General features: G+C 44.1%; 1 protein-coding gene across 4 annotated transcripts in view; it reads left to right on the top strand.

Moving 5' to 3' along the window:
- The window catches only part of ASB18 (ankyrin repeat and SOCS box containing 18), a 302,293-nt gene that overhangs the window by 237,594 nt on the left and 39,217 nt on the right, over positions 1–25,482 (top strand). For 2 of the 4 annotated variants that reach the window (XM_078681372.1, XM_078681374.1), the window contains exon 3: positions 24,427–24,943. In XM_078681372.1, coding sequence (XP_078537498.1) covers positions 24,427–24,943 — 517 coding nt within the window. The remainder of the gene's footprint in view (positions 1–24,426; positions 24,944–25,482) is intronic. The other 2 variants (XM_078681373.1, XM_078681375.1) reach the window with 1 other exon arrangement.

The following is a 25,482-nucleotide window of genomic DNA, read 5'->3' on the forward strand; positions in this document are numbered from 1 at the left end:
GCTATGATCATTTAACTTGTGGTGTGCCCCTTTATGATTGCAGGAGTGATCTCTATTTTTGCCATTTAAAAGACGCCTGCTCCACATACAAACTATGATTGATACTCTCTAAGACGGCCATCTTATATTTTGGGGGAGCTCATTCACTTTATGACCCTTGCCTCACACAATAGAAGCTGTCTTGTAAAGTTTTTTTTTTCTTTTTTTTTCTTCTCTTCCCCTATGCATAGTAACTGAAAGAGGACTAGGCCACACTTTCACAACTATAGAAAGAGGACTAGGCCTGAAGCTACCTTCAATAACAGAAAGAAGACCTTTACAGTGGCCATCTTAATAGCCTTAATAGCCCGTTTGAGACCATTTCATTGCAGTATTTGAGTGAAGATGTCCTTTGATAGTGACAAGCAGTCATTCTTGAACACTTTCTGAAACTTTTAGACACAGTGTGTCTGTTTGTTTATTTTATTGTATTATATTTTAAAATTGACTTTGCAATTGATGTTATGCTTTCTTTCGGTCCTCCCACTGAGGACAATGCACAAGCAGACATTCCTTAACACTATCTGAAACTTAAAAGATCCATAGTATCTGTATATTTTATAGTTTTATTTCTATTTTTATTTTATTCTTATTTATTTTATTGTATAATTTGATTTTGTTATTGATGATGTGCATTCGTTTTCCTAACATAACTTGCGTACTTTGCGTTGACCCTCTACTTTGCATGCTGTTACTCTCTAGTCTGTGTAAATCTTATAATCTCTAGTGTGCCATCCTCCACCCTACCTTCGTGGCTCCTCAAGAGTGCGTCCAGCCTACTGCTTAATTGCTATTTACGTCTCAACATTCTTACCATTCAATCATGCTCCCATCTAACCCCACCCGGAACTCTAATCTTGTGCACTATGGACCCAACTCCTGGTACATTAATTACCCTAACAAAATGATCAGTAATTCAAAAAAGAACTTCAAGCACAGAATTCTAAAACAACACCCTAAAACACTCATTGTAGATAATTATCACTCAGCGACCAACGGCAGCACGAAAACCAACTTCATTTTCTACACTAATCACCCTGCTCAATGGAAAATCAGCTTCTCTCTTCACCTTCAAGTCGCCAAGTCAGTAATAATTCCCTATGGTGAAAAAATCTCCACTACCCTCTCCCCGACCTTCAAAGGGGATCTCACCATTTCCATTTACAGAACTGGAACCATTCTCATATAAGCCACCGACCCTCACCTCACCACTTTTGACCGCCACTTCCTCACACTTCTCTCCTCGCTAACTCTACGGAGCTATCAAACCCTTTCTTCCTTATCCCCCACCACCCTCACTAATATCGTGGAACCGATCCAATCTCCCTGCCCTGACGACTCTCTCCTCAACTCTTGGACTTCCACCATCACTCACAACTATCACACTACCCCTATTCTCACTCTCCGTTGCCAAACACCCACCATTCTCATATCTACAGATCCCTCCAGGAGCAATAAACTCACAACCAACAATCCCCCCAAGGCCAATCTTAACAGCTTGGTCTCTAACCTCAGCCTGCCTGCGACTGTTATCCCCACAGACTCTCCCCTCTCCACCCCTGAGAATCTGAACCCTCCCCCACAACCTTCCCCTACCACCTACACAGACCCTGTTCCCACGACCCTTACTTCCCCCTGGTCTAACGTCATTTCCAATCCAGTGGTCTCTATCCTCCCTTCTACAACTGCACCATCCCCTTCCTCTGTCACAACCCCCATACACAACCCGCCTCTATCCTCGCGGACACACCCCGGAACTCTGATAGCCTTTCTTTAATTTCTCCTCCTCCTCACCTGGACTCTAGTTCCACTTCTCCTCCTCTGAACTCCTCGATTGGGAACATTACTAATCCGGCACTCTGCGTCCAACCTCTCCCCTCTCCTAATCCCAAGGACCTCACAGACTCTCCAGTCTCTACCCCTGATAATCGCAACCCTCCCTCAAAATCTTCCCCTACCACCTCCACTGTCCCTGTTCCCCTGACCCTTACTTCCCCCTGTCAAATGTCATTTCCAATCCTGTGGTCTCTTTCTCCCTTCTACCACTGCATTCTCCCCCTCCGATGTCGCACTTCCACATTCTCAACCTGCCTCCACCACCAATCTCGCTGACAATGCCCGGAACCCTGACGTCCGTCCCAGAATTTCTCTCCCTCCTCACTTGGACACCAGTCCCACCTCTCCTACATCGAACTCCTTGAATAGGAACATTACAATACCGACTCCCCGCATACAACCTCCCCCCTCTCCTAATCCCATGGACTCCATCCAACCCCATACCCCTGCTAAACCTCCCTCCATAGACCCGAATTATCCTCGACCCCTGCCTAAAACCTTAAACTTCCTCAGCTCTATAGCACAGCAACTGAACAGAATGGAGCAGAAAATGAACTCTCTTGCTGCTGATTTCCATCACTTACAACAAAACCTTCTCAACAGGGCCAAGCCACCTTGCTCCCTCCCCCCGAGGTGTTGTGCTCCTACTTCACTCAATACATCTCACATAGCCGCACAGAGCACCCCTCTACCCTCCAGCCCATCATCGAGCAGGCCCTCAGTCCCAACAAGGATAGTCAACCCTTTTCGGTACCGAAATCTGTTGAACTCTTCGACTCTCACCTCGCTTTGGACCAGAAGTCAGCCCCTGTCCATATCCTAGTTATTATCAGCACTAACAGAATCGCGAATACTGTCCACTCGTGTAGACCCCCTGCTCAATACACCTCTATCCTCCTAACGCCCCCCATCATCGAGGCTCCCCGCCCTCTCTTGCATGCTCCTAAACTGCAGATCAGCAGTACAACACGCTACTGACATTGCTGAAGCTCTTCTCGCTAAATAAATTGACATCGCCGTCCTCAAAGAATCCTGGCTTAATGCCCACTCCACCCCCATCCTTGACATTCTCACCCCTCCAGGGTACAACCTCATTAGACAAGACAGGCCGATCAAAACTGGGGGGGGGGACTAGCCATCATTCATAGAGATGGAATACAGATTACCAAACTCAAACCTGCAGAATACCTATCGTTTGAATACCAAGGGCACCCCACCCATCAAATTCCACACCATCTACCATCCTCCTGGAGAGCGTACCCTTTTCCCCGAAGAACTAACAGGCCTAATAACATGACTCTCCTTGACAGACACCAAAGGCGAGTTCTTGGGTGACCTCAATATCCACTGGAACGACCCAGAAGACTCCACTGTCCTGAACCTTTCGAACCTTCTGGAAATATATAACCTCAAGCAACTCTACAATAAACCAACTCACATCAAAGGTGCAACACTAGATGCGATCATAACAAACAACGATCTGATCTCCTTGAGAGAGATTACTCCCATTGACTGGTCCGACCACCACCTCATTCTGTTCAAGATTGACACACTTGCCAGCCTCCAACCTATTTGTGTTGTCAAACCTAAACTCTTAACCAGAAACATCAAAGAAATACCTTTATCCGAACTTGAAGCCAAGATTCTTCCCCATCTTCAACTCCATCCCTCATCATTGACGGCTGATGACCTCACTTCACACTTCAACTCAAGAATGACAGAGGTCTTAGACCAAGTAGCTTCTCTCAAACTCAAACAACTGAGGAGAGACAAATGAAAACCCTAGTTTAACATGGAGCTGAATGATGAACGGCGCCACCTCAGACAAACGGAAAGGCCTTGGAGACAAAACCCCTCGTCCCTGCACCTAACACATCTTAGATCTGCTCGACGGTCATACAAAAAACACATCTTCAGTGAAAAGGCATCTTTTTTCCGTAGCCAACTAGATCAGGCGAAAAACAGACCAAGAGAACTCTTCAACATTGTTAAAAGCCAAACTAACTGCACTCCCTCTCAAGAAATCGAAGCCACCAATGAACGATGTGAAGAAATTTCCACCTTCTTCTCCAATAAAGTCTCTAAAATTGATCAATCCTTCTTACAAACTGCTAACCACCCTTCCCCCTTAACCTGCTCCCCTTCAACCTCCATTGACCACTCGGAAAGAGCTCTTAACAAGGACAATCAGACCTTCCTCCAGCTAAAAAACAATGCGCATTGGTCCGACTTTGAGCTAATGTCGGTAAACGAGGCCTTCAATATAATTTCCAATCTAAAACCTTCCTCCCACACCATGGACCCACTCCCTTCCTCAATCATAAAAGAACTCAACCACACTATTTCCCCTTTCTGGACAAAAATCATCAATGCTTCTCTCACCTCAGGCTGTGTCCCAGACTCCGTTCAACTAGGACAAATCGCACCCATTCTCAAGAAACCTGGGGCTGACCCTAATGATCTTAACAACCTCAGACCGATCCCTAACCTCCCATTCCTTGCAAAAACATTGGAAAAATGTGTTCTCCTCCAACTCAATAAACACATTGATGAGTTCAACCTCCTCTACGCCTTTCAATCTGGTTTCAGAAAAGGCTGTAGCATGGAAACAGCTATGCTGAACATCTCCGACGACATTCACAAGGCCCTAGACGAAGGTGATGCCTGCCTACTCATCCTTATTGACCTATCTGCAGCATTTGACACAGCAAACCATCCAGCCCTTTTGGAGACCCTGTCGAAATGGTCCGGCATTAATGGCACAGTACTAAAATGGTTCACCTCCTTCCTTCAACACTGCTCGCAACAAATTAAAATTAACTCCTGTCTCTTAAAGCCAACTAAAGTCACACTTGAGGTCCCGCAAGGCTCGATCCTCTCCCCGTCCCTCTTCAATCTCTTCATGGATCACCTCACAATCATTTTGAAAAAAGCCGGAGTGAATTACCACCTTTACGCTGCCGACACCTAAATCTATTTCAGGATCAAGTCTCCCAGCGGCACCCAACTCCTCAATACCACCCTAACCGAGATCCAAACTTGGTTCTACGTTAACCACTTAAAGCTCAACCCAGACAAAACCGAACTAATTCTATTCTCTCCAAAAAGTAACAATCGTCCAATCCAAGAATGGCTCAAGAATCTGGTTGCCCTAAACTGCCCCCTTACCCTATCCGACTCAGTTAAGTCTCTAGGCATCACCCTTGACAATAACTTATCAATGGAGGTCCACATCAATAACTCTGCAAAAAGTGCTCTTTTATCTCTAAAACACCTCAAGAAACTGAAACCTTTTCTACACCACGCTGACCTCAAGACAGTAGTCCAATCCCTAGTTCTCTCTAAAATCGACTACGGGAACGCCATCCTTACAGGGACTCCAAAACCTCACCTAGCCCCTCTAAGGGCAGTGCTGAACATGTCCGCTCGACTCGTATCTGGAGATAAAAGATTTGAACACATCACTCCAGCTCTCAACTGCCTCAATTGGCTTCCCATGGAAGGGAGATGTATCTATAAATTGGGCTGCATCACACACAAAACCCTTCACTCTCCTGCCCCCAACTACCTAAATAACAAACTGATTAGAGAAGGTCAATCCAGAAGACTAAGAAGTTCCAACTCACTCCTTCTTATTCCTCTGAAATTGAAAAAGAAAACCACCCAATACCGATTGTTTTCTGGCAATGCTCCCAGGATATGGAACGCTCTCCCTGGAGTCCTCAGATGCAACCCCTCCTTCTCCTGTTTCTAAAGGGACCTGAAACTCCACCTCCTAAACAAATACTTTCATGACCAACGTCAACTAACCTAGTCTTCTTTATCCGAGTTGTCTCCTCTCTCCCTGGACATTCAAGGATAGTGGGTGACCGGACTATGTCATTCTCGCCTTCTCTTTCATTGCTCTCTCCCCCTCCGCTGCACTGCATATTTATTTCCCATGCTGTACTTTTTTCTGTGGTTTGCTTCCTTACTGCCAGCCTACTATGTAATGTAATGTCCTTCTGCTGTTTACTGTGTGTATGTAAAGCGCTCTGATACTTACGGGTCCAGCTAGCGCTATATAAAACTTTTAAAATAAAAATAAAATAGAAGTAAAACCCCTGGGGAGAAGACACATACAATCCGGCATAGGGCACCACAGACTGGCTGCAGCAACACATGGAGAACACAGGCAACAACCTCTGGAGGAGAAAATTGACAAATCCTGTATAGTGATTGATCTAGTACTTAGTCACTAGCTAGCACAAAGAGGACTGAGGCTCTTTTCAGACAAAATGATGAAAGACAAAGTGGTGTGCAACACGATCAAACAAAGCACATTAGATAAGTTTATAGGGGTCGGGACCCCAGTACCCGAGATAATGCAGCTCTCTTAGCAGCAATGACAGAGTCAAGAGATACATTTGAAGCAAAAATTGGAGCAGTTGGCTCAGACGTAATGCCTGCGCGCCAAGACTTTAGAAATGCGGTCGAACGTCTGACAGAAACAGATGGTAGGTTTTCTGGAGTGGAAGATACAGTTACTACACTCTAAGCTAAAGTATCCACCCTTGAACAATTGACAAGAGGCCTTGCCACCAGGGTAAAAGATGCAGAGGGGTGGGCCAAAAGGAATAATCTGCGCTTTATCAGTTTTCCAGAATATTGAGACAGGATAGACATGAATACATTTGTGATGAAATGGCTGACCTCCTCGGTCCCGAAAGAAGCCCTGACAACCTGTTTCATCATTGAACGAGCACACAGAGCTCTACTTCAGAAGCTGCCACTGGGAGCCAGATCACAACCAGTAATAGCCAGATTCCTAAACTTTTATGATAGAGATGCCATTTTGAAGCAAGCGAGAATAAAAGGCGAACTAACTTACGACTTTCACCGCATATTGATCTTCCCAGACTACACGAGACTAGTGCAGCAGCAACATCAGTCCTTTCAAGCGACAAAGGCCTGTTTCAGAGAACTGAAACTACCCTACATGCTGCTATTCCCGGACAGGTTACAAGTGGTATATAACTCCAAGACGCTATTTTTCGATGACGCCGGAGGCTGTTTTTCAATAGACAGATAAAACGAGACAATTGAAGCTACACTACCCACAAAGACGCGACTCCGGCTTGTCATCAGAAGAACCTCGAAGAGCACAGAACCAACAGAAAGAGAAATCAGACATCGATCTAGATCTACATGGCTCTCCATGGCCCATACAGGAGATCAGGAGATAGCTCCAGACACCTATGGCTCTACGGGGCATAGATGGACATACAAAAGGAATACCAACAGCGCCTTGGACAGATACGTATATCATGGAATAAACCAGTATCATAATATTTGTAGTTGTATAATGAGTGGGCGAATGAATAGGCACTACATCAAAGCCTTTTATAAACTGTTTTGACAATGGTACATTGGGGGATCCATTGGAGGGGGTCCAGGTATGCCTCCCTTTGGGGACAAAGTGGACTACCAACCGCGACAGATGCTTCATGTTTCTTGAGGTATGAGATGGTAAAAGTTTAAGGGTTAAAGTTCCAGTTATCATCGGATGCATAGTATGTTCGATCCATGATTATTGTCCTGTTCTGGGAATTACACTCGATCTCACAAATATCACAGATGTCTGAGGAGACCGAGGGGACCCCGGGTCAATTGAAACTAATGAGTTGGAATGCTAGAGGTATGCTAGACAAGGTGAAAAGAGGAGCGCTGGTTCACTATGCGAAACATGCTATGACAGACATCTTGCTACTGCAGGAAACTCACTCAATGGGCACCAAAACCCCATGCTTGGCAAGATATGGGTTCATCCATACATTTCACTCCGGATTAATGAGAGGGTCCCATGGGCTTGCAATCCTAATCCATTGTAGAGTCCCTTTCAAACTGATATGATCGTGGGTTGATCCATACGGCCGCTATATCATAATCCAGGACCTGATTCACGAGTAACAAATTATATTGGGCAGCGTATACTCTCCCCCACCACTTGGTCATGCCTTTGTCGAGAGAATAATAGAAATATGGGACCATATTCTGGAGGGTTTGGAGATGGTTGGGGGGGCTGGAATTATGTTCTCTGTCCTAGGAACGACAGATGGAAGTCAACAGACATGAGACATTGTCGGAGAGGGACCAGGTTGAAAACCCTAGTTGATATGATGGGTTAGGAAGACACATGGAGATATCAATATCCACAAGAACAGGCATACACCTACTGCTCCCATGTTCATGAATCCTTTTCTAGGATTGATTATATCTTTGTCCCACACAGTTTCATGCATAGAGTATCAGAAACAGCGATCAAACCCAGAGGACTGTCAGACCACTCTCCAGTAATAGCCTCATTCCAGATAGGACCGATTAGACCCCTGTTTAGATGGCATCTCTCCCCATGGCACCTACAAACCCCTACATACTGAACTCCTATACATAAATCCCTGCAGGAATACTTCACTTTAAATACAGAAACAGTATCTTCCAAAGCCACACTTTGGGAAGCAATGAAGCTCACTATTTGCAGTTTTGATATAAGCTTCTGTATCACAGAACGACATAGACGTAAACAGAAACTAATACAGCTCAACGCTGACATAATGCCCCTTGAAAGACAAGAGCGAGGAAAATACGGAGGCATTGCACGCAGACAAATGTGCCTCGTTCAACTCCGATAAAAAGCTTGCCACATTTGGCTGGCCTCTCGAAGCAGAATTTATCAATGGGGGGACAAATCAGGGAAACTCTTATATAGATTGTGTCAACAAGTCAAAGTACCAACATATCTTCCAAAACTATGCGATGAGGAAGAGGCAATAGTAACATACCCAGAGATATTGGCAAACAGTCTTTATTCAGAGACAGAACACCTCAGCGGCTCACAAATAGAATGATTCTTTGAGGATATACCTTCTAAGGCATTGACAAACGAGGCAAGGGAGTCATTGGAAAATCTTATCTCAATAGAAGAGGTGAAGACAGCAATTTCTGATTTAAGATCGGGGAAGGATCCAGGGCCAAATGGGATTGTGTGGAAATTTTATAAAGCATACACATCGCTCCTGGGGGTGCCGTACCTGAACGCGGAGCAGGAGGCACAACAAAACGCCCGACTGACCCGCGAACTGGAGGCATGCCGAGATAGTGGTGTTTCTGAAACCGGGACGCCCCCTGACCAGCATGCATTATACCGCCTGGTATCCCTCTTGAATCTGGAAGCAAAGCCTTTAGCAAAAATCCTAGCTAACAGTCTACGGCCCATGATGAATGATTTGATGCATCCAGATCAGGCAGGCTTCATGCCTCATAGATCGACCGAAATAACTTTGGTGATAAAATCTGATTGATTGGAACTTATCGAATAAATTACACAAACATGGATTAAATTACGGAGTACTTTGGTGAATATGTTATGAATACAATCTGTGCGTCCGGATGGAGTGGAATGTTGCTCCAGCTTCTTCGATATGTGTACATACACGAAGCATTTGGGTAGGTCACGTTACCGAGGCTGCACGCTGAAAGGACTAAACATGATACTTTAAGCTTGACGAAACTATAATTAAACAAAGGAAACTGGTGTGCACGTGGCAACCCCTTTTGAATTTCATAGATCGAAACGACATAATATAAATTGGGCCCGCAACGCAATTGCAGCATTGGACCAACTAGGTAGACCAGCGGTGTTGCTTTTGGCAGATATGATTAAAGCTTTTGCTTCAATGAGTTGGCCATACCTTTTCACACTTGGGGAACGCTTTATGACATACATTCGACTATTATATACAGACCTGACAGCCTCTGTATGAGTGGTGGGTAGAGTCTAGGCATCCTTCCCCATAGAACGAGGCACCAGACAGGGGTGCCCCCTGCCACCATTATTGTTCGCTGTGGCCATCAAACCACTGGCAGCCTGGGTCGGTAAAGATGCCCTGGTCCACGGATTTGAATGGAACATGGACATATCCGATCGTATCGCATTATATGCAAATAATGTATTATTTTTCCTTACGGATCCATATAAATCGGGCCCTAGGCTACTTCAAATAATGCAAGTCTTTGGGGAAACTTCCGGCCTATTTATGAATGCCAATAAATCCACTATATGGTCGCGATGGGAGACACTGGGCAATGGCAGATGGGCAACACAATTAGCACAAGTTACAGAAGACATGAAATACTTAGGGGTCTCTCTCAGACAGACAGCGAGCCTCTTGGGAACGGAATCTGGGACCTATAACCAAAAAGGAAACAAGACATTAGAGCTTGGGCAGGACTGCTATTGTAGATCAGCAATATTTAAAATGATCTCGCTCCCATGGTTACTATATTAACTACAGAACCACCCATATTGATCCCACAAACATGGTTCCGTCAGATGAATGCTATGTTGGGACAAGTCATCTGGGGAGTGAGGGGGTGCATCCAGGGAAGCAATACGCATTTGCTTCCAATACACCTACTGCGGAGGCATTGCCGCAGCAGACCTTCAGCCACATCATGCAGCGGCCCATCTTCGAGTGCTCAATGACTGGTTGTACAGCTCCAGAGACAACAAAGCATATTTGATAGAACGCTGGATGATGGGGGACCCCACGCTATATACATATTGTTGTGACTTAATTGTCGCTTCTCCTTTCCCTTAGTTACATCTTCCCTACTCCTCAGCCAGGATGAGAGTTGGAATGCTTGGTGATGTCGAGGAATGCATGGGCGGCTGGTGATGTGCTGAGTGTCAGTTGGTGTGTGCAGGCTGAGCAGCAGGGAGGCTGCTCCTGGTTGGGCTATGTAACTATCTATTTATCATCTTACTTACCATCTTCATCATCTGTAACTGGATTTAATAAATCACCTTGTTGTAACCTACTATTTGGCTACATCTGGACTTCTATTACCCACAACACATATCTATAGAGCTGATCAGACGTTCGAGACCTACTCTCAGCCACTAGAATAGTGATACTGGTATAGAACCAATCTTTCCGACGCATGGGTTGGTGGGGTTGCCTTACAGGCGACACATCACTGTGGCTTCACAAACTATTACCCCAACTGGCCACCCTACAAGGATGTCGAGGAGGGGACCAGATAGGGATCTCCACTTTAGGCGATGTTATGAACGGGTACATCCTTAAATCATTTCAAGACCTATGCAAAAATACTCCATGCCTCGTAGCCAGTTTTTTTTATATCCTCAGCTTCGTCAAGCACTAACGCCCTACATAGCTGACCTAACAATCCTGCAAGAGTTTAACCCACTAGAAGGTAAAGTTCTGATGGGCGACCATAACATTTCCAAAATTTACCAAACACTTACTACTAATAACCAGACTACACTAGATGCATTGAGGACAGCATGGCAGTCAGATTTAGGCCCCCTGGAAAATGAGGACTGAACAGAAGCCCGCAAACCCCCTAAACAGCGGCAATTTCGTCACGCCACCGACTAATCCAGTTCAAATACCTTCACCGAGCATACTAAACCAGATATAGGCTGTGTAGAGCAGGACTAATAGCATGTCTTCGCTGCAGGGGAGCGGAAGGTACAATTCTTCATACAGTGTGGTCATGTGAGGATCTAAACAGATTTTGGGGAGGGGTGCTGAGATGTCTCATGGAAGTTCTGGGATGGGGTTTGCCTAAGTCCCCAAAGCTAGTTCTATTACATATCACAGACGAGATAGGAGGTAACCTCTACAAACTCCACCTAATATTTTTATGCCTCACACTAGCTAAGCGGGACATAGCTCAATTATGGAAAATAGGAACACCGCCACCGGTAGGGACATGGAAAAAGGGGATGGACTTTTGTATGGGGCTAGAAGAGGCAGTCTTCAAAGTACAGGGTTGCCCCCAGAAACACAAGAAGATCTGGCAAAGATGGGCAGACAACAGAGGGCTCATTCTGTGACCCCCTGAATCGGCAGCCAGAAACATAGGCATAGAAATAATGTCATAAGAATGTTTGGTTCCCAGCCAGGTAACACCAGGATATATGGACAATGCGTAGAAAAAAATGGAGAGACACTAGACATGTTACACCGCAGCAAGGTTGGTGTTTCATTGGTTATATTTTGCTATATAATGTAAAATGTGTACTATGAAGCTTTCTGTGTTTTTTATGACAGTTTTAGCTTTCCTGTGGTACAAACAAAACTCAATAAAATATGTTGTGAAAAAAAAGAACGGGAAAAAATTAGTCTTTATTTAGTATTGTTGGATTTGATTAGTTATTGGGTCAGTTGAATAATCAGAGTGTAATCTATTGGCCCTTGGTAATGACCCTGATAGCTTTTGCTGGCTGGCATAATAGTTCAGCTGAGACAGAGCCAGTGGTGTATGGAGGACACTGTTCAAAATGCTGGGGTCATGCTGGACCAGAGAAAGAGTAAATAGAAGAAGAACCACCAGGAAACTATTAATAAAGCAGAGTCTGAGAAGGTGGTGTCCATTATGAGATCAGAGATGGAATATTTGATTAAAGAGGCGGCCAACACAGCATTGAGGGAATTGCTTGATAAAAGGCAGAGGTTGGACTCTGATGAGGATTTGAATGAAAGCCCTAAATAGAAGTACTTCTTAGGGGTTTCAGTTGGTGGCGGTTACTGCACATATTAGGGACATGTTAAAGTTACGAGTTTTGTGCAGTACACAGCTTCACATGCGGATACCTTACAATTCCATGATGTGGTCAAATCCATGGTTTTAAAGTAGTCGAAGAATTTGGAGAAGTGTACCTTTCTTTTCTAACAAAACAATATCCTCTGGACCAGTTTGATGTTAACTTTCAATGTCGAAAGTGCCTTCAAAGGTGCTAATTAGCATTACATTTTGCATTAAGGGCAAACAACTATGCTGCTTTTGCTTCACAGGCAATGTTGAAGGACTTTTTTTGATTGTTTGAAAGAGGGTTAGGATTTATGGCGCGCGGAGTTACCTGCTCAATTACCATACTCACGCGGGCCTATAATCATACACACTTTGAACAGGTAATCCGGCCTTTACCACTTGCTAATCAGGTTTTATTTACTTTAGGACTTGTACCTATACACATTTGACTTACCAATCCTTGTCACCTGTATTTAGGTCCTAAGGAATCAAGAGTGTTAGAATAATAGGTAGAAAAACAACATTTACCTTCATAAAATAACCACAGACTTGGGAAAGATTTAAACACTTTATCTATGTAAATTATTAAATGTCACAGTCCATACAATAACAGTTAAGGCCTTTCCAATGAAAAGATTAATAACTAATGCAATAATATGTAAAATATTATGAGATTTCTTTTAGGCATGAATACCTGGGAAGGGTGAAAAAGGGAAAACAATACAATGAAATACCCACACAGATTTATATTTACCTAGAATGGTGTGAAGACGAACCCTGGCCACAGGTTGGGACAAAAGAAACAGGACTCCCGATTGTTTCAGGTACCAACAGGATAAACAGGTGCAGATCAGGATAAACAAGTGCAGATCAATGCGGACCAGGACAGGACAGATGCAGGTCAGGACAGATACCCTCAGCTAAGTGTAACGCCATCATCACACCCCTCTCTGCGGCTAACAGTCGGACCCCAATTGGGTAATCGATTCTTCTCCCTCAGACCCCGATTGGGTTATCGATTCTTCTGACATAGTGCTCCACCAGCACCTCTATTCTCGATCCCCTATAGCGTGCGTTGGGTCAGTGACAGGTCAGCTATTCGGACAAGTCGAGCAATCTAACTAGCTAAGCCTATCTTAGTTATACCATTTTCCAGGGCAATGTACCACCCCTCCCCCCCGTGTTGCAAATTTGTGTATTCCCTTGGTTTGATTGGTCAAAAGACGAGGAGAGGTCATCACACCATACCAGTTATGAGATCATCTTCATTCAGTATTTAAATCAATGTTCCTGCCCAATAATTATACTTTCCCATGCATTTTATTCCACCCAGCAAATAATGTTTCAAATGTATACAATTTGTATTTAATCAGGTCCTCTTGAGGGGTCAGGCGGTCATCTTACAAGGGATATTACAAGGAAGTCAGAACTTGGCTGCCTTTCAATGCCAATGCTTCAGAGCTTTACAGTTCATCTGCGCAGACGCAGCTTTTCAAGATGGGGTTCAGAAACTTTCGTCAGGCCCAAATTACGAACTTGCAGCAAAATCAAAGAGTAACAATTTAGAACACAAGAATAAATGAATGCACTGTATACCACTTATCTCTACACTATTCCCATTACTTTATTTTAACTATAGCGTTAGTAGTTAAGCAAAACTAAAAAAGTTTAGTTAGAGCAGCAGCAGGTGCTTTAGTATGTAAAACATGAAGCGGCCATCTTAATTCTAGTGCGCAGCTGCAAGAAATTCCCACAAAGCGAAAGATACGTCACACCACGTGAGTGTGGCAGACGCTTGCGCCAAAAGTTTCCTGCGTGTTCGGCGGCCATTTTAATGCATTCGAGTTACTGTTAGTAAAAGCACATAGGCGAGCTTCCCCTAGATACTAGAAATGTTGCGTAATGCAGTAATTAGTTAGACAAACGTGTTGATTAATACATTACAAGTTATTTCAAGAGGCTTGAATTTGAGCAAGTCTCTACGTATGAAACCTTGCTCCATAAGGATCGAACCGAAGTCTCAGGAAAGATGGAACTGTAGACTCAATTCTTACCAGACACTGCTTTTGACTCCCTCTGGGCAGCAGCAACATCATCAGCGGCACCGATAGTTGGTAGGAGATTGTTACGACTCAAACTGTGAAAAGTGGAGCAGTCACAAATGTCTTTAATTCACGATCTTCTGTTTCTATGAGGTATGTTGTTGGATTCTCAATTGGATGGTAAAAAAGTCAGGAAGATGCTTTTCCCATTTTGAGCACTTAAGGCTAAAAAGTCGTTTTACCAGAAAAAGCCTGCACAGGCATTGCAGGAAAAGAAGAATCCCCATAGGGGCAGGGTCCATGGTTGAATGGTCACCTTCTTCTCAAAATCCCTACCGTTGTCTGACTCCCAGCAATCTAATAAATCTTAACTATGTGTGCAAGGCAGTGGGAGCCAAATTGGTATATTTTATTCCAGAATGGGTGCGAGTAGTGTCGGATCAGTGGCTGTTGGAGGTAATGAGAGAAGGTTATACCATGTCATTTTCAACTTATCCTCTGCAGCATTAAGTTCACTCCACTTAGTTGTCAAAGTACCCAGCCAAGAAAGAGGCAATGCTGGAGGGTGTGCAGAACTTTTTACATTAAGGGGACATTGTTCAAGTACCATAGTCTCTAGATGGGTGGGAAGTATTTTCAATAATCTTCTTGGTACCAAAGCCTGGAGGGAGCTATAGGCCGGTACTAGACCTGAAATGCCTCAGCAACTTTGTTTGCTACACACCTTTCAGGATGTTAACTTTACAAATGATGGGTCCAATGTTGCCAAATCAGGACTTCAAAATACCTTGAAATTGCAGTACATGTATATTCATGTCCTAATAAGGATGGACAGTAAGTAGCATCTGAAGTTTGCAATTAGGAGAGACATTTTCAGTACAAGCCACTCCCTTTCAGTTTCTCCTCGTCCCCGAGGTTGTTTACAAAGATATTGGCACCAGTTGTATCTTTTCTTCAACTGCAAGGTTTTCTGATGTTCCCATAGCTAATTCATATCTGTTTCTTCTTTTTTTGAAAGTGAAGACCGTGTGAAGAAATTGTGCTCCCTGTCTGGAATCACTGGGATTAACAGTAAATCAGAAGTCCAGTCTAGTGCCAGAACAGACATAGACATTCAGTGGGTCTTTCATAGACTCTCAGAGTGGACAAGTGTTTCTTTCCTCGCAGATTCAGGTGGCTCTGTTGCTATTGTTACAGAGTACAACAGCCAGACATTGGTTAACGATTGAGGGTTTAATATGTGCAAAAATTGGAGTGGTCTCTTGGGCACTACATCATTTGTAACTAATAGTATACTATTCGGTGGCTCATTGGTCCCTGGTGACATGAGAAAGCAATCAGCTAATTCCAGTCTAATGTGAAGGTAAATACCCAGTTACAGTGGTAGCTGATTGGTGTGAATTTGAGAATGGGAGCATACTTTCAGTACCCAATCCCAAACTGGAAGTAAAATGGAGTTAGTCAGAAACCACAAAGTTGCACTGCTGGAATTGGAAGGAGTTGATGGCACTATGGTATGTCCTTCAGAGATTTGCTCCACAACTAGGGATGGACTTGGTGTTTGTAAGAACCGACAATCAGGTGACGAAAGCTAGCTGCGGCTACGGAAATCTTTGCATGGGCGGAATATTACCTGTTAGAACTGAGAGTGATGTATATTCCTGTGGTGGAGTACCCTCTAGCAGACAGGTTGAACAGCAATCTTCCAACCTCAATTTCATATAATCTGAACAGAGATAATTTCCAGTTGATAATAGACACATTCGGTTTTGCTCAGATACTTTGCACCTGGAAGTGTGGGCAGTGGAAGCTATGTTATTTCATTGGCTGTCAGGGATCTTGTTTGCATTCCCTCTGATACCCCTCCATCCAGGGGTCTTAGAAAAGGTTCGGAGTAGGTGCAAGCAATCTTGATGGCTCCTTTTTGGCTAAAGCAGCCACGGTTCCCACTGCTGAGCCTCTTAGCAAACGTCTCAATGCCAGAGTCTCAAGAATATTGTCTTGGAGATCCTCAATTACACGTTCACAGTCTGTGGTGTATATAATCTCTGCTTAGTGTGGTTTGGTGGATAGTGTTATCTTGAGTGTCCCATTCTCCAAAGGACATTATAACCTCCATCAGGAGGGAGACTTTCAGGAAGTCGACAGTGGTAAGTGAATTAAAATGGCCTCCTATCTGTAGGTAAATCTTTATTGAGAGAAAAGAATAGGATAGGGATAAGGCTAAAAACAAACTAGTGTTAAGTGGATGAGTCACTGATCCACGACACCTAGTGATCGGGTCGACATGTTTCGGCCTGGAACAGCCCTTATGGGTCTATGGCCTTCGTCAGGACCAACAATGTGGAAACCTTACACTTTAGGGCCTTCCAGAGTTGTGTACATGGGTGGACTCACTCAACCATGCCATTCCAGTTTTGACTCAGCTATATGCAAATCAGTCTTGACCCTGTGCCCAATGGGAATCAGGCCAGCCCGAACTGCCAGGCCAGGACCTCCCTGGACTGGGAACAAGCATCCTAGGACCGGTTTCAGGTTTGCAGCCCTCATCAGCCAGGATAGTGGGAGAGGTTTGGTACAGCATCCATGGCAGCTGACTTCGGAGCACAGGGGTCACGGTTTGAACCCCGGCTCCGACGGCAGATCAGCTAAGCTCTATGTGACTCTGGGCAATAGCTCACTTAATTTACACCACGGCCTCCAGCGCCTTCAGACCCGTAAGGGTGAGGAGTTCGCGCTTTACAAATACAGGATTTACCCATCTTCGTCAGAGAGCACATTTTGCTCGAAATGGAATGTGGTTATAGGTGTCATCTTTTGGCCTGTAACTCAAGCCGACCTTTCAAATGCACTATGGTAAGTAGGATTTTAGGACAAAGCTTGGCTTAGAACCGTCCTTCACACTGCTGCTGCATATCTCTTGCCAAACTGTCTTTTGCAGTACTGCTGCATGTCGCTCTCCCCCTTTTTTTTGATTGATGACAAATATGGCTTGTAAGCTGAATGAACCTCTGCTTCTTACCTCCTTGATTTTTTGATGTGTACCACCCTCTTAGCAAAGGGTCAGTATCTTCAACTTCTTTTTGAGTCTCTTTCATCTCTAATGCTGATGCAATCGAGAACTCTGCGACTTATGATATGAAGATTGAACGGCAGGCCCTCCATGGTTTAGACTGTGGTCTGGTTGTATATTTAAGACTTTGAAGGAATTTTGAGAATTGGTTCTAAGAAAAAGGTGTGGATGCAAGATCTTGTGATCAATTCCTGGTATTATATTTCCCAAGAGATGGCTTTGTGGTGAGCCTATCCCCTTCAATGCTTTCAGCCTGGTTTAGGGATGTCAAAGAAACGTATGTAAATATTTCCATGACTTTTCCTTTGATTTTAAGTTATTTAGGTTGAAAAGACGAGTAGTTCAGACGTGATCAGCGACCTGGGACTTGTTTGTCATTCTTAAGGGTCTTCAAGAGAAACATTTTGAGCCTTTCTAATCAGCAGAAATGGCATGGATCTCAGTGAAAGCATCTTTTTTGTTGGCTATAATGTTGACAAACAGATTGGGGGAGCTGGGTGCTCTGGTAATGAGGTCTAATCCTAAATTTAGACCCCCAGGTCCAGCAGCAATTCCATTGTTCACAGGTGATTGCTCTAACAATGGTGGGTGATTGTTCAAGTTCAGGGGTTCCTGAGTCTTTGGATGTCATGAGAGCATTGTTGGTGTTTTTCTCGAGAACCAAATACTTTTGGCTTTCAAATGCTTATTTGTAGCTTATGGAGCAGTGAATAAATGAAAGAAGGTAGCAGATGCAACTTTGGAGTGCATGGGTAAAGCAAGCCATCACTCAGCTTATGGTTGACTGGTTCTGTGGGTCAGGAGAATTTACAAAGTCAATCCACCCAGGCAGTTTTTACTTCCTGGGCAGAGTCAGCTGGCATGTCTCTACATGAGACATATAGGGAAGCTACTTAAGGGCAGATTTCTGACATTTGACGCAGAAAGACAACCGATGAGGCTGACCTATGAACTCATTTTGGGTCCTAAGTAACTGAAGAGATAAGTAGGAGAGCCTTCTGTCTCCTGATTAATGTAGACTTCTTTAGTAATAGGGAGAGATAGGCGGGTATTTTTTGCCCTGAAGAAAGCTAAGTGACCACAAGGGCATGTTGATTTCGGCTGAAACATGTAGGCATCATTTTCAAATGGAGAAACAAAGTTTCAATCAAGATACATCCGGCATTGGATTTTGTAACAATGACATGTATGCCCATGGAATAAATATATATATATATATATATAGGGCTTATCATTTTTAACTAGAACACTGCATTTTCCAGAAAAGATCATTTATCTCGAGCTCTCGAATCCTGATTAGTTGAGCCCATCAGGGTGGTACTTACCTACCCTGATGAGAGGAGGCACTTGTGATGAAGCATGCCGTCAAATTATGGGTGAGGTGTCTCCTCTATTCTCATAAACAAACTCCGGTAGGATGGTAAGCAAACCCTCGGATAGAGACAAAATGATCTTTGTGCTATTGCACTCTTTGTGTTAGAGATAGGGCATCAATAGGCCAGCTCATGGGGCAGAGACATGGAGACACCAGCTATGGGGATAGAGGCACGGAGAAGTCAGTTCAGGTCAATGTGGCATAAACATGTGGTTAGAAAAAAGGAACAAGAAAAGGTTTGGCTGAGGGAAGGAAGCTCATAACACCGGCTCTCGTGGGGACCAGCGGCAGGCCATACCTGGCTCACTGATATTTACTATTGCAAGTTTAAAGGAGCCATCCAGTATCGGGAAAATCACAGTTCGTTTTCCCTGTTCTCCATGTGTTCCGCTCAACAACAGGCATTCCAGAATGTTCATTTGTTTAATTAGGTCTGTGTGGGTTTTGAGACCTATTGCAACGTCATTCATGGGATTGCCCCTTTTTTCATAACAACAACAGGATGATTGGGTAATTGTCCTTACTTCCACATGGAAGAGGATAGAGAAAACCTTATTCGTGGCAAAATGAGCAGGTGCATAGCTTCGGGGGGAGGGTGATTGGGGTGTTACACCCCCCTAATAAATATATTATCTAGTCAGTAGTTGATTACAAGTGCTTTCAGTCTGGGATGGTGAGGTGTCTGTCGGATTTCACTTGGGATTTTTACATACACACACTGACAAAAACATACAAACAAGTATTCTCTTGTTGTATGACTTCTGTTGGTGAACAGACTCTGTGCCTTGGGATGTCAGGTCATCAGAATGTTGGCACTGTGTCTCTCTACCACATCAGCATCCAGCAACCCAAATCTAGGTTAGATTACAATGCCTCACCTGAACTGCTAACCATCCCAGAGTAGCAGGTGATTTTGGCAAACCTAATACATAAACCTCTAGTCCCCAAGGGAACTGTGGAAACAGATCATCACCTTTCGTACCTCAGTCATGCATGCCTTTAGTAAACAAAGGAAAGACAGGTTAGAAGTTTACAATACATTTATTGAAGCTATCATAGTCTATTATGAAGCAGGTGTGCTGCGATTAGTAGACATATGCAACTAAGCAAAGTAATCAACATTACTAGCACACTGTATACAATGAACAACACAACCATGTCAAGTTAGTTATGTGTCTAGACCTATTCTTACTATGTAAGCAAAGGGATATATCAGTGATCCCTGGGGTTAGCAATGGATCCCATACCTGGCGTGTGTTCGTTTCAGGACAGATCACTCTGCTTGAATTCTCCTCTCTGCCCACAAAGGGACAAAACACAGTTCATATGCTAAAACTATTGTGTTGCAAAGTTGCAGCTAGGCTACATTGTTATATTGCTGACTGAGCAGAAAACAGTACAACATGGTGTTATGTATTATAAACGTCCTTGTACGAAATGTGCAGATGAAATCCCAGGAAGAGTCACTCTATAACAAGACAACATGTACAGTGTATTTCTAAATTCATGTAACAAAAACAAAAGTGTCATGCGTGGCTGTTCAAGCAGAAGCAGCCTCAAACATGTAATACGGTAAAGTAGAGGAGAACCAAGGTGGGCCCAAAAGGGACATCACTACACTCTCTTTCATCTCTATTTTAAAGGTCTTACAAATATTGCCTCTTTTGCAAAATATTTGTTTTAAATACACCTAACAATCCCTACTACTCTCTCTCTCCCCTGCCTTTTAAGCCCCCCTCTTGCCCTGCTTCTCATGCATTAGATTTCTATATGATATGCCAGCATGATTGTTGGTAAATCTTAACCTCCACCCAATTTTACTGACTAAGCTGCGCCTGTGCTGATGAGGTGTTTCTGTTATGTTACGTTATGTTAACTTTTTCTGGCGCACTTATCACACATAAGAGTGTCTTGGCACTTTTAGCAGGTGTTTGGGGCAGACTGATGACCTTACTCGAATGTTCAGGTCTTTAGCGTCTTGTGGAAGTCAAGAACAGTGGAGGAGGCTCTTGCATGTTGTGGGAGGTCCTTCCAGTCTCTCGGAGCTAAGTTGAAGATGGGGCAACCCCTTGCTATGCTTTTGTGTATGTGCAGGGTGTGTGCTAGTTAGAGTACAGCATAACAGAGGTGTGTAGAAGGTTAGTGGAAAAATCTGCAGATGTTCAGGTAAGCAGGGCCTGCATTGTTGGAGTGCTTTGTAGTTGTGGGTAAGTAGTTTTAAGTGTGCATGCTTGTGTATCAGAAGCCAGTGGAGTTTCCTGAGGTGATGTGGGGTGGGCATTGATGGTTGAGGACTAATCTGGCTGCTGCGTTCTGGACAGTCTTCTTGTGAGCTGGTTGGTTATTCCTGCATACAGGATGTTCTCATAGTCCAGTCTGCTAGTGATGAGGGCTTGCATGGTCGTTTTCCTGGTGTTGTCTAGTTGCCACTTGAAGATTTTCTTCAGCAGTCTCAGGGTGTTCAATTACAATGAGGCAACTGCATTGACTTGAGAGACTATGTCCAGTTTGCGGTCTATAATGATTAAGATGTTTCATCCTTGTGAGCTATGCATGGAAGTCGGAATGAGGTCTGTAGGCCAGCAGGTGGAGTCCCATAGTGAGGGCTTTCTCAAAGACCATCACTTCAGTCTTGTCCATGTTCCGCTTGAGGCAGTTGAACTTCATCCATGTGGCCACTGTGGTATTTATATATATATTATTGAACTTATATTGCGCACAGCTACCCGCAATGGGTTTCCCGGCGCCAGGGACAGACTAGAGAAGAAAACAAGCAGTGGCAGAAGATAAAAACAGAATAAAGAAATTAAAACAAAAAAGTCTTTAATTTTTTACGGAAAACAGAAAGGCTGGTTTCTGTTTTTAGCGCCAACGGGAGAGCGTTCCACATCTTGGGTCCCAGGTATGCGAATGAACGACCTCCCATTTTTGTCAATCGAATCCTAGGAATCACAAGATTGTGGTTGTTAGATGACCTAAGAAAGCGGCCAGGCTGATATGGCTGGGCAAGATTGAGCAAATAGCTGGGAGCAGAACCCTGACGAATCTTAAATAGAAAACACAGAGTTTTAAAGACCACACGATCAGAGATTTTTAGCCAATGGAGGTCACGCAAAGCTTGCGTTGCGGACGTTCTCCGTGGAACATTACGCAGCAGGCGCGCAGCTGAGTTCTGTACAACCTGGAGTTTATTGATTGTGGCTTTATCTGCTCCTAAATAGAGCACATTGCCATAGTCGATACGAGACATCACAAGGGCCTGTACAACAGTTCTTCGGGTGGACTCAGGCAACATCCAAATGATCTTCTGCAACCAGCGTAGAGTGTTAAAGCAGATTGCAGCGACCTTTGTTGCCTGCTGCCACATTGAAAGATTGTCGTCAATCAGGACACCGAGGTTGCGGGCGACAGACACGGGGATAGGCAACGGACCCATCTCACTGGGCCAGTGTCCAGAGCCCCACAGATCTTTATGTTTACCCAATATAATCACCTCGGTCTTATCTCCGTTGAGCTTTAGCAGATGTGCTTGCATCCAAGCTGCAACACGAGAAAGGCCAATTTTAAGGGCAGAAATGTCCTAAGTCCTGCTGCTAGACAAAGAAAACACAATCTGCGTATCGTCTGCATATGAATATATAGACAAACCGGCGTCCTCAACGATAGAAGCAAGTGGTCTGATGTAAATATTGAACAACAGAGGGCTCAATATAGACCCTTGAGGGACGCCGTAAGCAGAGGAATAAACCGCAGATTCAGCTTTGTTCGAGAAAACCTGGAAAGTACGCTCATTAAGAAATGAGGCCACCCAGGCGAGCGCTGGTCCAGCAACACCGAGAGAGCAGAGAGACTCCAATAAGATGGAATGGGACACGGTATCGAAAGCAGCGCTTAAATCAAGCAAATTTCATGCTGTGATCTTTTTCTTTAAACAACAACACAGAAGCCAATACTGTAACTTCTAATTTGAGAAAGAAATGGATTACTGCGCGTAAAGAAAAAAGACAGACTAGGGTTGTTTGCTTCATTCCCCTATTATTGTGTACTTGCCTTTGTAAATGTCATTTATATGAAATTTGTACTTCGTAGTGTCTGTCTTTTTGATAAATTGTCGTTAATTGTCTGGTGAACTTTAACCAACAAATATGCAGAAATTTTTTGATGAATAATAAATATGATTCATTTCTGACAAATTTGTCCACACTCGCACTTAGTTCAGTTCTTTGCACGCAGTAATCCATTTCTTTCTCAAATTAGAAGTTACAGTATTGGCTTCTGTGTTGTTGTTTATTGATAAGGAGGCTTGGCCTTACTGTGGGAAGCCCACACCCAGTGTTGTTTTCTCAGTGATCTTTTTCTTGGTATTGGGTTTTTTGTCATAGAGGGACAGTATCAGGTGCATGTCATCGGTACATTTGAGGACGTTTATTTTGTGAGTCAAGATGAAGTCTACTTGTGGGGACATATGTTCAAGAGCGCTGGGCTGAGTGAGGAACCCTGAAGGACTCCACAGATGAGGTCCTGTGCTTTTAAGGAGTAGTAGGGCATGATGGTGGTTTGGGTTCTTCTAGTGCGGAATGTACAGATCCACTCAAGGGTATGTCTCTAAATGCCCGCTTCTTGGAGGCGTGGGATCAAAATGGGATACGGTATTGAAGACTGCTGATAGGTCTAGCAGGATGAAGACTGTGGTTTCTACTCTGACAAGGATCTCCTGGATGTCATCCTTTGGTGCTATGACAGTGATTTCCATGCCATGTTGGGTCTAAATCCTGATTGTGTGGTGTCGAAAAGCCAGTTTTGCTGGTGGGAGAGGCCCTTGTTGATGGCTTCTTCCAGTGCCTTGGCAGGCTAAGCAAGGAGAAATATCAGTCTGTAGTTGGCAAGTTTGCTCAGGTTAGCTGAGGGCTTCTTTAGGAGGGAGTTGACCTCTGGAAAGATGGCTGGTTCTGGGAAGGTGGCTGTACTGATGGTGGTATTGAGGATTGGGGTGAGGACCTTGCCGATAGGGTTCACTCCTTTATTGAACGCATGATGGGGACAGGGGTCTGATGGGGCTCCAAAGTGTATGTTCTTCTTGATTGCTGTGGTTTCCTCTGTGCTGATGGTGTCCCTTGTAGTTATTGTGTTGTCTTCATTCATCTCTGAGATACTTCTGGTGGGGTTCAAGAAGTCCAGTTGTGGGGTGAAGTTGTTTGATATGGTTGTGATCTAGCTGCAGGAAAAGTACGATGGGTCGTGCTCAGGTCTTGTGATGGAGTGATATTGCCAGCGGCTGCTGTGGGTGTGGTGAAATCTTTTACGACTGTGAATATTTCTTTGCTGCTGTTAGAGCTGGTGTTTATTCATTCGGCTAGGACCTTGCTCTTGGTTTCTTGTGTTTGATAAAAGGTGCCTTACATTTTGGTTGGTTAAGGGTAAATATGCAATTAACATGCACCACTTTTGTGTCTCAACAGGTGTGCTAAACTGCTCATCAAATATGGTGCTGTGGTGAGTCAGGTCAGTGAGGATAGCCAAGAATCTCCACTGCACATTGCAGCCAGGCACGGCCTCCCAGCACACACACATCTGTACCTGCGCCATGGTGCTGCTGTTGATGGCAGGAATGCTCAGCAGGAGACCCCTCTCAATGTGGCTTGTGGGCAGGCCATAGAGCCTAAGCACTTAGAAAACTACCTACAGGTATGCAGGATGCTGCTTGCTCATGGGGCCGATGCTAATGCCACTGATGAGGAGAAGAAGAGCCCGCTCCACAAGGCCTGCAAGAGTGCCAGCCATGATCTAGTGAAGCTCTTGTTGGAGAACGGCTCAGACGTCAATGCCATCGACTACAACGGTGCTTCGCCATTGTCCTGCTCACTGCAGACAGCAGCTTTCAAGCAAATGCTAAGGCCTCAGCACACTGTGCGGGCACTGCTCAACCACGGGTCTCAAAGAGTGTGGCCCACAGCATTCGGGAAGGTATGCATTTTGGTGAGAATTTGCCTTCAAAAACAACCACTTTGTTTGCTTTAAAAAAATACCCTTCCTCTCCCTGCCTTTTAATCTTCTATTCTAAGTGATATATATATATATATATATATATATATATATATATATATATATATATATATATATATATATATACACACAAACAACCTTTAATTAGAAAGGGGAGGGCACAGGAGGCTACGGGGCAGTCAGGGTAAGCTGGCCCCCAGCTAACATGTATCGCACAACAAGAAGCTACCCTGGCTCAGTGTCTGATTCTGAGCAAATGATGAGGCACACTATGCCAATAAATTGTGTGGTGTTCGGCATCTCAAAAAAATGTATGGACTGTTCTCACACACCACCAGGTGTCATGCTTCATCATCGACAGTCCTCGCTCTTTAAAAACCACGTTTGATAAAGAGCGTGCCTACACCTGGAGTCAAGGAGGTACTTCTATAACTAGGTGGGGGCCACTGCTAAGAAAAGTGAGTGATATTTAAAAATCGATGCAAAAACGGTGTGAAAATTTTTAATTGCGC

This window comes from Lissotriton helveticus, chromosome 3_1, assembly GCF_964261635.1.
Source record: "Lissotriton helveticus chromosome 3_1, aLisHel1.1, whole genome shotgun sequence".
Classification (NCBI taxonomy): Eukaryota; Metazoa; Chordata; class Amphibia; order Caudata; family Salamandridae; genus Lissotriton; species Lissotriton helveticus.